The 14045-nt window shown below is 38.4% G+C and overlaps 1 protein-coding gene across 1 annotated transcript; it reads right to left on the reverse strand.

Moving 5' to 3' along the window:
- Positions 1–6771: 6771 nt before the first annotated feature.
- Positions 6772–8015, reverse strand: LOC146973155 (G protein-coupled receptor 4-like). The gene is made up of 3 exons (XM_085799079.1): positions 7818–8015; positions 7407–7609; positions 6772–7294 (listed from the first exon to the last, which is right to left on the reverse strand). Exons 1-3 carry the CDS (start codon positions 8013–8015, stop codon positions 6772–6774), a joined length of 924 nt encoding a protein of 307 aa, XP_085655205.1.
- Between the last annotated feature and the right edge of the window lie 6030 nt (positions 8016–14045).

Here is a 14045-nt window from a genome sequence, read left to right on the forward strand (position 1 = left end):
TCTGGCCCGAGGGGGCTCTGGTCCGGCGGTATTATGAACCACGGAAGGTGAATGCAACCGGACCAGCTAAGATCACTATGCCTCCAGTAAGGGAGGTAAACGAGCAATGAACTGTCTGAATGACCTATGAAAGTCGTGTCATACAACTCGCGTGGCCTGCGTCTTGGACAAGGGGCTGGGGATAAGGCGCGACGTATTGTTATTGACACACTCTTTGAGAGCTTTGATATTTTATGTAAACAAGAGACTATGCTACCCAAACAAGAGCTGGCCAAACTTAACTCTGTGCACAATGACTTCTATGGGGCTGGGGAGTCAACAACGGATTTAAGTACGGGCATACTGCGTGGCAGAATACCGGGGGGTGTGGCCATTCTGTGGCATAAGAAATATGACCCACTGATCTCTGTGATTCGGCTTGAGGTTGATTGGGCCATTGCAGTTAAAGTTGCACATGAGAGGAACACCTTTATTATTTTAAATGTTTATACTCCCTATGAATCTTACCAGAATGAAAGTGAATATCTTAACAGACTAGCTTTCATTAGCTCTTTTATTAACGATAGTGAATGTACATGTGTATTTGTCATGGGTGATATGAATGCCGATGTGTCTGATGATAAGTCCCTATTCGGGCAGCATTTGACTGAGTTTTGTCATGACTGTAAATTAATGCTTTCTAGTAAAATGTTACTACCAACAGACAGCTATACATATATTAGTGAAGCCTGGCATACAACATCTTGGCTGGATCACTGTATATGCACAGCTGACGCGCACAACTGCTTAGTGGAAGCTGAGATTTTGTACAAGCTAACTGTAGCAGACCATATCCCAGTCTCCATAACACTAGATCTGGAGAGTTTACCAGAGCTGACCAGCTCTGTTAAGCAGGACTGTGGAAAAATAGACTGGACAAAGCTCTCAGAATATGATCTTTGGAAATACAACTGTCAAACTGCATAAGTCTCAGTAATATTGATGTTCCTTGTGAAGCCATAATATGCAATGATATAAATTGTAAGAATGTGGAGCATCACAGTAATATTCTTAATATGTATGAGAGAATGGTGACCAGTCTAATTAATGTCAGTAAATTATTTGTTCAAGAGAAAAGAAAGCATAAAACCATGCCAGGATGGAGTGATCATGTGTCTGAGTTATATGTAAAGGCTAAAGAAGCTTTCCATAGTTGGGTACTAGCTGGAAAAGTCAGACATGGGCCTGAGTTTGAACACAGGAAAAAAACTAATGCTAAATTTAAATATGCCATACGTTATATTAAAAAGAATGAACAGATGATGAGAGCTAACTCCATGGCAAGGAAACTTCAACAGAATGATGTCAATGCTTTCTGGAAGGAGGTTAAAGTCATAAACAACAGTAAAATACCCCTATCTTCCAATATTGATGGTGTGTCTGGTGATGAAAATATTGCTGAGTTATGGGGAAAACATTATAGTAAGCTTTTTAATTGTGTTGAGAGCGCTGAGTTTAATGTTAGTAATGTTGTTGACAATCATGGTATGGGGATTAAACCAGATGAAGTGTACACAGCTATTGAGAAACTGTCAGTAAACAAATCATGTGGCCCTGATTTGATAACAACTGAACACCTCAGGTATGCGAGCTACAGAATATGCATCCTACTTGCTATTTGTTTCTCTGGACTGTTGGCACATGGCATATTGCCTGATACAATGTTATCTGTACTATTAGTGCCAGTCATTAAAGATAAAACATGTAAAGCATCAAATTTAGATAATTATAGACCTATTGCTCTGGCAAGTACCCTTTCTAAAGTACTAGAGCGGATTTTATTAAGCAGACTCCAAGAATATGTAACAACGACTGATAATCAATTTGGTTTTAAAAGTGAGCATGGCACTGATCTGTGTGTGTATACATTAAAAGAAGTAGTGTCTAAATACAAGAGGCACAATACAACAGTGTTTATGTGTTTTTTAGATGCAACTAAAGCTTTTGACCGTATCAACCACAGCAAGCTATTCACTGTGCTACAAGAGCGAGGGGTCCCCCCCTATTTGATACGTATCTTGTACTATTGGTACACTAAACAAACCATGAAGGTCAGATGGGGCAAGGCGGTGTCACCCAGCTTTCCTGTCACCAATGGAGTCAGACAGGGGGGGATATTGTCACCGGTCCTTTTTAATCTGTATATGGATGGTCTGTCACAGAGATTACAAAAATGCAAGACTGGATGTATGGTGGGGAATCGGCTTATCAATCATTTGATGTATGCGGACGACTTAGTCATCCTGTCACCCTATAGTGCTGGTTTACAGAAACTATTGAGAGTGTGTACTGAATATGGTGTGCAATACGATATCAAATTTAATCCCAAAAAGAGTGTGGTTATGATAGCTAGAACTAAGGAGGACCAAAAGTGAAAGTTTCCCTCCTTTTGTCTGTCTGAGCAATCACTCAATGTTGTCACCAAGATTAAATACCTGGGACATATTATTCGAGATGATCTCTGTGATGATGATGATGTGCAACGGCAATGCTGTAAACTGTATGCGCAAGCAAATATGATTGCTCGTAAGTTTCACATGTGCTCAAAGGATGTTAAAATTGCTCTCTTTAGAGCCTACTGTACACCGTTATATACAGCACACCTCTGGTGCAGTTATAGTAAAGGTAAGATGGACAAGATCAAGGTTGCGTATAATGACGCCCTTCGTATTTTGCTGAAGTACCCACGGTGGGAAAGTGCAAGCCATTTGTTTGTGTCCAGTAATGTCCCCACATTCAATGCTTTGTTAAGAAACTTTATTTATAAATTTACCTGCAGACTGTATCGTTCAAAAAATGGAATTATAATGTCTCTGATTGATCCAACTCAGAGTGATACGAAATACACTTCCATGTTTTGGAAATGTTGGTCTAAACAACTGTACTGTTTTTAGTTTGTGTGTGGACAGACTGTGTACTGTCTATATTGTTTGTCTATGTTTCCTTGTTTGTGTCTTGATGGACTTGGAGTCTGTGAAATAAAGCTATATATGGAGAAATTATGAGATTATAATGGGTATTGCACGGAATGTTCTTGTCAGAGTGCGTGACATCATCGGTTAGTGGGAGAGAGCCCAGAAAAATTCCAGAAATTTTCTCTTTCCACACTCGGCCCGGCCACAATTTAGACTCTACACACATGATTTTTTTCCAAATTTGTAGACAATCTTGTTATCTCTCTCACCATGTGCTCAAAATATCAGAGAGACTTACAGAATTTGAATTGTCAGCATCTAAGTGCGGCCACGTCTGTCTCTGTTCCTCATTGACTCCAATACAAAGATTTTTTTAGAGAAGCAGAATGGACCCCTGTTTTAAAATTGCCATTGTCTCCAAAATATTTACTGTAGAAACACCAAATCGTACCAAATTTTTCAGGAAGTCCTTACAGCACTGTTGATCTGTGTTTTTTTCTGATAGGAGTTACTGTTTTGTCACAGTAAGCCTAATTGCGAGACCAGTGCAGAGGCCGAAAATCGCTCTTTTTCTTGACGTTTCTGTCTGTCTCAGCCTGAGGGGCCTCTATCATTATTGGCAACCACCTCAAGTTGCCGTGGTAACCTCTGAGCCTCAGGCCAGAGCTCGTTAACTTTATAAACAATCCACCTGGAGCTCGTTAACATGTTTATAAACAATCCACCTGGAGCCACACACACCAACACATACAGGTAGCTTCATGTGATTACAGTTACACACACACACACACACACACACACACACACACACACACACACACACACCAAAACACATAGGTAACATACACATGGCACGTATGCGCGCACTCCTCTCCCACACACACAAACACACACAGGTAACTTCATGTGATTAAAGAGATACACACACACAGAGACACACACAAACACCAGCACACAGGTGACTTAATGTGGTTGCAGCTCCTCCATATCAGAGCTCAGTGAAAGATGATCATTTGTCTGTCCGATCAGCTTTGTCTTGACCTTAAGATCGTGGGTTTGATTCCCATGTTGACAGAGATGGTATGCAGAGGTGCTACATGAATAAACGTTTATTTCTACTTTACTTTCTCTTCCACTGTCACCACTGAGTTTCCTTCCTGTTTTTTTTTTTTTTAAGTATATTATTTTGGGCCTTTAAAGCAGTACTAAAGAACTTTCAGTTTTGGTTGAGTTTGGCGGCGCCTGTGGACCAAAGCGGTAGTGTTTTGCCTGAAGGAAGACTCCATTTCCCATGAACACTAGCGTGAAGCCCTGTAAATATCCTGCATTAAAATTAACAGAAGACATCAAAACTAAGTTTCTGTTTCCAGTGGATCATTTCAAAGTGAAAACACAAACATAATCCATTGCTAAAGTGCCGTTTTGCCTGTTCCCTCCTTGTTGTGACTCGCAAAAGTGAAAGTGAAACTTAAGTGAGAGCCGGGTTCCTACCATGCTCCTCAAAGCTGCTTAGTGCCAGAGAAAGAGATACAGACCCCCTCAGGCCATGACAGAGGTGTCATTCAACTTGTTGTAAGTCGATGTATCATCACAAAAGTTATGAAAATATTTTATGAAGGTTGAAAAGTTACTTAGTGCTGGTTTAATGGACAGGACAGTTGAGAGAGAGACAGGAAATGGGGGGCAGAGAGGGGGGTAAATGGAATGACATGCAGGATAGGGCCGCTCGGCGTGGGATTCGAACCGGGGTCGCCTGCAGTGAGGACTATAGCCTCAACACATGGGGCGGGTGCTCTAACAACTGAGTTTAACACTGCCCCAGTTTCCTTCCTGTTTACTGTCATCTTGTTAAAGCTTTCAGCAAGGACCATGTACGCACACACACACATGCACGCACGCACGCACGCACGCACACACACACACACACACACACACACACCATAATGAGTTTAATACAATTTTTTGATAATATGATAAATATTAATATTGTATTGTATTGTTTCAGCCTAGCACTGATTACCTAACAAGGCCCCAACACTGTACACACACACACACACACACACACACACACACACACACACACACACACACACACACACACACAAACTTTAATTTGTCACTCTATTTTGATTGTGTTTTTAACTGTTCTGAACAAAGTGTGTTTGGCTTTGACAAATATGATGCAAAAAGTATGAGTAGTAGTTTTTTGTAAGTGGTGTACTAGTAAGTGAGAAAATAGGTCATGAATACACACATGCACACTTGTTAATCCAGTATTTTAACACAAAAATCAAATTAATGAGATTAAAGGCAAGAGAGAAGAAATTGACACTAACCTTCGATTACTTTCCACCCACAGTTGGTGGTCATCAATAATTTTACAGCTTTTATGAATGAGGTTATAAATAGATTGTAAGAAATAATGTGACACAAACTTTACCTTTGAAAATTGGAGGAAAACAATCTGGATATTTCCCTTGTTGTCTGTATCAATCTGGTCTCGTCTAATGCAACAATTTGCTTTATCATGAAGGTAATCCACTTTCGTCTTCTACTTCTTCTTCTTCTTCTTCTTCTGCATTTCAGGAAGTGAACAGGGGTGGTTCTTCTCTTCATACCACTGAGGTTATTTTAAGCAACACAAAAAAAGAATAAAGGAAAGAAAATCCCTAATATCATAATATTTATTATTATTATTATTATTATTATTATTATTATTATTATTATTATTTATTAGTTTTTTTTAAATATATTTTATATTTTTATGTTTCTCTGAACACAACCTGCACATTGTCAGGTAGGCAGCTCCAAGCATCTTGGAGTATGTTGTAAAAAAAGAAAAAAGAAAAGAAAGAGTTACTGATGATGTGCTCTCTTCTCCTGAGGAAGACAAAGATGGTTTTCTATACAAATGATGATGAACTTTCAAACTGATCTTGCTCTAAACCATAAATGTTGAAACTGTGAAAAGGGGAGATATAAATAAACATACAAGGGCCACAGTGAACCTGATAGTTTCGCTCAGAGTGAAGCCAAGTGGCAAGAGCTTCCCCTTCTTGTCTCTGCAGACATGACTAATCACAAGCATCATCTCTCAAAACAGGCTCAACAAGTAGATTGTCTTGTAATACCTTTTGTAGGACAGTGTTTTTACAAAAAAAAAAGAATGAAATTGAATTATAATATTTTCCCTAAGATCTCCCTAAGAGTGTTTTTATAACTTTTTTTTAACCTTATATTTTCCCATTCATTCTCCTATTGCACAGTATAATGACTGTTATACTGTAACCCTTATAACATGACACATGACACATGCTGTTCATTCACAGCGATGCTGCTAACAGGCTAACTCCCTGCTCACCTGCATCACTGCGCTCTCTCTCTCTGTCTCCGCTTCTCTCGCTCTGTCACCCACTACTCACACACAAGCTACACACAAACATGCTGAGCTGCTGCTGGAAGTAGCTGCTCGCCTCCTGCAACATCGCTCAGTCTCACACTTCTCAAACTTACTATCGTTTAACCAACAATGGCAATTTAGAAAAGGTAAACCAAATTTATTTGTACAGTATTTTATACACAAAGGTCATTCAATGTGTTTAACAGAAAAAATGCATTGAAAAAATAATACATAGTAAAAACAGCATACTAAGAGAATGGGATGAAAACATACAGTAATAGCACAGATTACAAAGAGCAGGATTAGAAGATTATAAATGTAGAATACAAGAATTTATTGCTTCTTTTCAAAGCTGGTTATGGTTTGGTCAGTTGGTATTTCCCTCCTTTACTTCCTCTGATTTTTTTCCTCCTTTGTCTAACAACCTGTGATCTCTAATTCTGTTGATCTGCTGGTATCAGTGTCACTGTCCATCCTGCAACAACACACTGAGGCCAAAAACCTGTCTGTGGCTCCTTTCCTTAATAAAACATACAGAAATAAATCTGCAAGAGGACTGAGCTTTATGAAAAGAAAAGAGAGATACCAGAGGTTATATGCAAATCTTTGAACAAGGAACAGAATGATGCTGGGCAGGAACAACAGTGTGTAAATAAGTAGCACCAAAACCAAAATGGCCACAATTCGACGTTTTTCAGCAGGAGGGACACTGATGGCTGCAGACAGAGATTTAATGGTCCCAAACAGGAAGAAGATGAACAGAGGGAGGGGGAGGAGGAGGAAGACAGCAAAGATGATTTCCATGGACTTTATAGAAAAACTGAAACCGATGACGAGGTTAAGGACAAGACTAAAGACCCAGACCACGACAGAGACCACGACAGAGGTCTTGATGTTTCGTCTGAAGCGGTACCACAGCGGCCAGGCGACGACCAGATACCTGTAATACACAGACACACACATCGTCTTTGTGGAGCATCTGAATTATGATGAAATAAAATGATCAGACAGGAAATAGCTACACACACAGTACACAATAACTTGATAGCTACCGTTCCAGGGCGATGCACACCATGAAGCAAATGCTGGTCGTCAGTCCGAAAAAGTAAATCATATCATTGGTTCCTTCATACATGATATGTTTATTAATGTATTTATTAGGATTTGCCACTTGAACAGTAAGGCAGCAGAGCTGAATGAGGTCAGAAATGAGAAGGTTGATGATGAAGACCGGAGCCACGTGATCATTTTTGGCCTGCAAGAAAACATTGAGAAGAGTAAACACAGTGGTTGGAAAGAAAGGATGAAGGAAAATGTTCTTTTTCTAACCCTAACCGATACCCTTTACTGCCTAGACCTAATCAAGTCGTTTTACCAACATCTTCCACAGACTTTACCACAGACATAAGAAATGCAGTGAATAAATAAATAAAAGAACAAATATATAAATATAATGTTCTCACCAGTGAGTAAACTCCATAGATGGCTGCAAGGGTCAAAGGGAGACCAAGACCGATGACAATACATTGCACCACATACATGATGACTTCTTTGAAGAAAAGACAAGGGTATCTGGTGATGATGTTTTCGATGATGTCTTCAATGTCCCAGTCATGATAGCTTCTGTTCAGTGATGTGTTGTTGACATGCGAATCTTCCATCTTCCAGTGAACCCTGAAATTTGAAAAATTGTTAAGTCTCTCAATATCATATGTGTTAGAGATCATACTAAACCCGTTACTGTAACACAAATATGGTATAATAGCTATAATAAAGAATAAACTTCAAAGTGATCCAACATTTAAAGTAGAAGTAAGTGATATATTTGTGTTAATATAAGTCTTAAATAGTTATATCTTCCGACAGCAATCACTTACATAGAGTGTTTGAGGAGAGAGAACGGCATGCAGGGCTGTGTGTGCAGCCAAGGGACGCCGTGAATGTGGCGACGTAGGGACGAGGACTGTTATGGTGCGTTCAAGGAAACTCGTATTTTTCCGACCGTGAAGTTGTACCAGTTCGATCTGGTACGAGTTCACCGGTCGGAAGTTACGAGTGGCCGTTATAGTGACTTTCACCGGTAAAACAGGTCGGAAAAACACGAGTGGGTTGCCTGGAACGCTACAAAGTCGTAAGTCGTGACTTGAAGCTGTAATGTACGATTTCAAAAGCCTGCCTGGGACGTAGCATTAGCGAAAACGACCGGACCACTTACTTCTGCTTTAAGTTACAATCTCAGTTCACTCTCTAAGACAAGAGAGGTGAAAAACTGCCTGGTAGGCCTCCAGTTCACTGAGTAAAATTCATTTATTTAGTTTTTAGGATTTGAACATTTATTTGAAAAACTTTTTATTGTTTTTCATCTGTTAGAGCTGTGATATGAATAAATGTTTATGTTTTTTTACTTTACTTTTAGACACAGTACAACTTCTGTACAGTCTTCAATGTGAGTCAAGAGCAGGTTTTTTAGTACCAACTCAAAGTATGCAATGATATTACTAAACCTGTTAAATGCTGTTCACACAAATACAAAAAAAAAAAAAAAAAAACAACTAGATACATTTCAGAGAGATGGAGCATTTCAGCACCAAAGTCAGTTCACTTGTCTTCAAGACAAGAGAGAGAGAACAAACTGTACATACCTTCTGGATTTGTTTGTTGATTTTCTGTCCCTCAAATACTTATTTTCCTAGGGACAGAAAATGTAGTGTAGTGACATGGGGACATAAAAAATAGCAGCAACGGAAGAGAAGGTCGGCACAGACTCAGTTTCATGGTTGGCTTATTGCACATTAATTAATTTGTGTTGGTTCATGTGACCTGCAAAACCATTTACTATAGAAGATGTAAGCAGAATGTTGACATGTAATAAAGGTAAACCAGCAATATGTCACTTAGCCTCTTGAGAAACAATGTAGAAAAAAATATAACAAAGAATAAAAAACAGGAATGATTGAATCCTATTTATAACCTGTATAACTGCATTTCTACCTCTATTTCTCTCCCTGTCCCTCTTTCTCCGTCTACATGGAGCGACTGCCTTTAGGTTGATATCATTCATGCTTTATGTCTGTCACTGTTCATCCTGTAACGACACACACAGGCCAAAAACTTGTCTACAGCTTAACTGCTAACCACCCCACCCCGTAAATAAATGAAGAAAGATAAATATGAAACATAATGTTGTCATCCATAGACGGAAAGCTGACACAGATGTGTCAGAGATAACACTAAACACAACACAAATATGATACAACTACACACAAGTTATTCTTATTTTATTGAAACTCGGGGGAAGAAACCAAAACTAAATATAAGTTAAGATGAAAGTACAGCTAAAGTCCAATTCCTATGAATCCGTTTACAGTTTTGAAGTAGTGAATAATGTGACACTTTTTATTTCATTTTAAAGCTGTTCCTTTTAGAGTCTGTAGCTTCTCCTCTGCATTCGCAGAGTGTATTAGTGTTTGATGCAGCAATGTTGCTTCATATGTCATTGGGGCGGCAGTGGTAGAGCGGGTCGTCCAATGATCAGAGGGTTGGCGGTTCGAATCCCGCTCTGTCCCGGTTGTTGCCGTAGTGTCCTTGGGCAAGACACCTTACCCGCCTTGCTCCTGATGGGTCGTGGTTAGCGCTTTGCATGGCAGCTTCCGCCATCAGTGTGTAAATGTGTGTGAATGGGTGAATGTGATGTACTGTAAAGCGCTTTGGGTATCGTTTCAGGTATAGTAAAAGAGCTATATAAAATACAGACCATTTACCATAAAAGAGGTTACTGATCATTTGATTTCTGCCACTAAGGAAGAGAGGTGATTTATAGAAATGATTATGAAAAGACATGGGTGCGTGACTTTGATGATAATTTTTATAAAATTACTTAATTAAGAAAGGCAAGAGAGAGGAAAAATGACAGTAACTGTAGATTACTGTCCACCTACAGTCAGAGCAGATGAGGTTATAAATAGATTAAGACAAATAATGCATATTATTTACCTTTGAAAGCTGGTGGAAAACAACCTGGATTAGGCCTCTTGACTGTTTTCTCGTCTGTGGCACTCTTGTCTAGTGCAACAATTTAGTATATCATGAAGGTGGTTTCATCATCTAATTTCTGGTTCTTCCGCTACTGCATTTTAAGAATAGAACAGAGGTGTTTTTTTCTCCTAATACAGTTGAGAGATGTTTACAGTTGAAACACCCTTAATATCTTGCCAGCGCATCTCCAGTCCAAAGATATCAGCAAAAGTCTTTTTTTACTAAGGTCAGAATTTCACTTCACCATGTCCCTTCCCCTCACCTAATCTTTACCACTAATGAAGACAGACATAGTGATTTCATTGCAGAGTGACATTCTTGCTATAAACTATAAATGTTAAAACCCTGAAAAGAGGAGATATCAATAAACATATGGGGCCACAGTGAACCTGATAGTGTCGCTGAGAATGAAGCACAGCAACATCTTTACTATGAATTATAATATTTACCCCTCGTTTTATGTTTTTTTTTTATGTCATAAATGTACTGTTATGTCTGTCTTGTGTCTATATGAAATGAAGCTGCTGGAGGCTTTGATTGTCCAAGGCAAATTTCCCTCTGGGGACAATAAAGTTGATATTCATTGATATTGATTGAGCTCTTTTTAAGTGTTTTCACAACTTATTTTTAACACAGAGAGGCTAAAAACTAGTTGTTGTTGTTTTTTTTTGTTGTTTTTTTTACCTTATATATTCCCATTTGTTCTCCCATTGCACTCAGTATTATGACTGTTATACCTATCATAACCCTAACCCATGCATATGAACATACAAGCTACATGCTGAGCTGCTGCTGGAAGGAGCTGCTCTCTTGCAACATCACTCAGTCTCACACTTCTCAAACTTATCGCAGATCTTGCACAGAGATGATAAATCATTTCTTTTAGTACGTCATTATGTTCTGCTTTATTCAGCAACATTATGACACTGATGGTTCATGGAAAGCGAAACAGATACCAAAGAGTGTGGGGATTTTTTTTAATTTAGGTATTTAGGTTTGGGTTATTTAGGTTTGGGTAATCATTTAATCAACAATGGCAATTGAGAAAAGGAAAAACAAAAAATATGTGTACATTATACAGTATTATGTTACAAAAAAAAGGTCATTCAATGTGCTTTACAGAGAAAATGCAAAAGCATATTAAGAGAATGAAAACATAATAGCACAGATTACATTACAAAAAGGGAATGTACCAACCCCGGGGTTGACCCGGAAGTGAACGAGGAGCGGTCATGCAGATCTCAGGTCTCCGTTAGCTTCTCCATTGACGACGAGAACTCGTCATGACCGCTCCTCGTTCACTTCCGGGTCAACCCCGGGGTTGGTACATTCCCTTTCCGGTTGATGTTGGCCTTTTTGTAAATTTGTTTCTGCAGTTTGTCAAAGTGTTTTGCCACTTGTAAATGTGTCTTGGTGTTTGTAAAAGTGTTTGGTGTCTTGTAAATTTGTTTTCTGAAATGTAAATTTGTTTCAGATATTGTAAAAGTGTTTTGGTCTTTGTAAAAGTGTTATGTTATTTGTCATTTTGTTTTCTGAAATGTAAATTTGTTTTGCAATTTGTAAATTTGTTTTCTGAAATGTAATTTTGTTTTACAACTTGTAATTTTTTTTTCTGAAATGTAATTTTGTTTTACAACTTGTATTTTTTTTTCTGAAATGTAATTTTGTTTTGCATCTTGTAAATTTGTTTTCTGAATTGTAATTTTGTTTTGCAACTTGTAAATGTGTTTTCTGAGATGTAATTTTGTTTTCTAAAATGTAATTTTGTTTTCTGAAATGTAAATTTGTTTTCTGAAATGTAACTTTGTTTTAAGACTTGTAGTTTTGTTTTCTGAAATGTAAATTTGTTTCAGAATTTGTAAAAGTGTTTTATGTTTTGTAATGTTGATTTGCACCTCCAGGCCACCGTAATAATGGTTAGTAATGCCTACAAAGTTCAATTCTGGACTCTAAAAAATAATTAACTGTGTCTGTAAGGCGAGATAATAACAAGCTAACAGGCTCAGTCATTCAAATTCAATGGAGGTGATGTATGACAACAACACAATAATTGTGTTAAATACTGATTCACCTTAAATGGAACACATTGCGCCGAGTGTTAGTAACTAAAATAACAGTTCACGGTTTAAAATGATGACGTTAGCAATCGCTGTTGAAACTGTAACCTAACAACTTAGAGTCTAGACCATTAGGCTTGGCAATATCACGGATTCAAGCAGGCCTACACATTTCCAGAAGACCCCAGAAAGCTGCAATGGACGATTTAATTGATAATAAATAAATGCATAAAGGTTTCCCCCTCCCCTCCCCCTTGTGAAATTGGTCTCTCTTCCTCTATTCTCACTCTGTGTCTGTACTACGATTTTACTTCCACGGCGAGATTTCTTTGAACAGACAGACTACCAACAAAAATTGCAAGGTGATATGATAACGTTTATGATAACACACAGTTTACTTACAGTTGATGCTTTTTGAAAAAACGATGCAATCGTTTTCTGCTTTTTGGGTTTGGCTGGCCTCATCTTGCATGCCGTTTTGTTGTTGGTAGTTCTAGGTTATGGGGTCCTAAACTAGGAGCTGTCCCACTGATGCCTGTCATATGCGTTCTGGGTAACTATGGTAACCAGGCTTGAGACGACACAGCCTACCCAGCTCAACAACCGAATACAGGAGTGTAATACCGTTTCTCGCCACATAGCCCATACGCGTCCAGAGAGGCGCTATTTCGCATTTTTTTTCGCATTTTTTTGCATTTTTTTGCATTTCAAGATTTTTCTCTCCATAAAAGTGAGGGGGACGGATCCAAGTGAATCAGAATCTGGGGGTGTCGAGTCCCACCTGTCCCACCCTCTATCTGCGCCCTTGAAGGTCACCTCTATTTTGAAATCTTAGAAAGCTAAACAAGCTTCTTAGACAAGAATCTGAGATCTAATAGATCCATGATAAACGTTACTTGCAGGATTTTGAAATCTTGTTAAGTCAGAAAAAAATACTATGAAAAACAGAAAAACATTCTAGTGAAAAACAGGAGAAACATTATTAAAAAAACAAATGAAAAAAAAAGATTACTCAGATTTTTTTTTTCATTTGAATGCAATATGCTCCCGTATTTTATTGCCTTTTGCAAGTGATATTTATGTTTCTGATCCTTTTAAGTCAATACTCTTAAAATAGCAGTAATTAGAGATCATAACAGAAGACCTAACCAACTGCTGATCGAACCGCTAACCCTGGGCGGAGGGATACGAGTTGGTTAGGTCCAAATAAAAACTGCGTTTTTCCTGCACTTTGAAGGGCTGGAAAAAATTATATTATAGCAAACAATGGAACTGTGTATTTTTTTTCAGGTAAAACCTCTTTTAGGCTACAAAAATAGGCCGTTTCTTTGGGTCTGTTCACAACACTGTATGTTGTAAATCTCTGGGCAGGGCTATGGGCTGGCGTTGCTAACGGGAGGAGTGCAGAGAGTCTACTACTGCAATTTAAGTATTTAGGGGCTATTTGTAGATCATACAACCCCACTTCAAAAAAAATGCTACTATCCCTTTAATGACTTAATCTTTACCATGAAGGAAGACAGGTGTAATTTCCTAATGAATTCAATTCATTCATTTGTAGACTAGACTATAAACACACAACGTGTTTTTAAGAGGTTA

This window comes from Trachurus japonicus, chromosome 15 (genome assembly GCF_045865225.1).
Source record: "Trachurus japonicus isolate A0001 chromosome 15, Traja_1.0".
Taxonomy (NCBI): domain Eukaryota; kingdom Metazoa; phylum Chordata; class Actinopteri; order Carangiformes; family Carangidae; genus Trachurus; species Trachurus japonicus.

Bases quoted from the DNA above. Each gene is read 5' to 3' on its own strand.
- LOC146973155 (XM_085799079.1), bottom strand. From the start codon at position 8,015: ATGGAAGATTCGCATGTCAACAACACATCACTGAACAGAAGCTATCAT. The intron at 7,610-7,817 runs GTGAGAACATTA...GTTTTCTTGCAG, and splicing joins TCTATGGAGTTTACTCACTG to GCCAAAAATGATCACGTGGC. The intron at 7,295-7,406 runs GTAGCTATCAAG...TGTGTATTACAG, and splicing joins GTGTGCATCGCCCTGGAACG to GTATCTGGTCGTCGCCTGGC.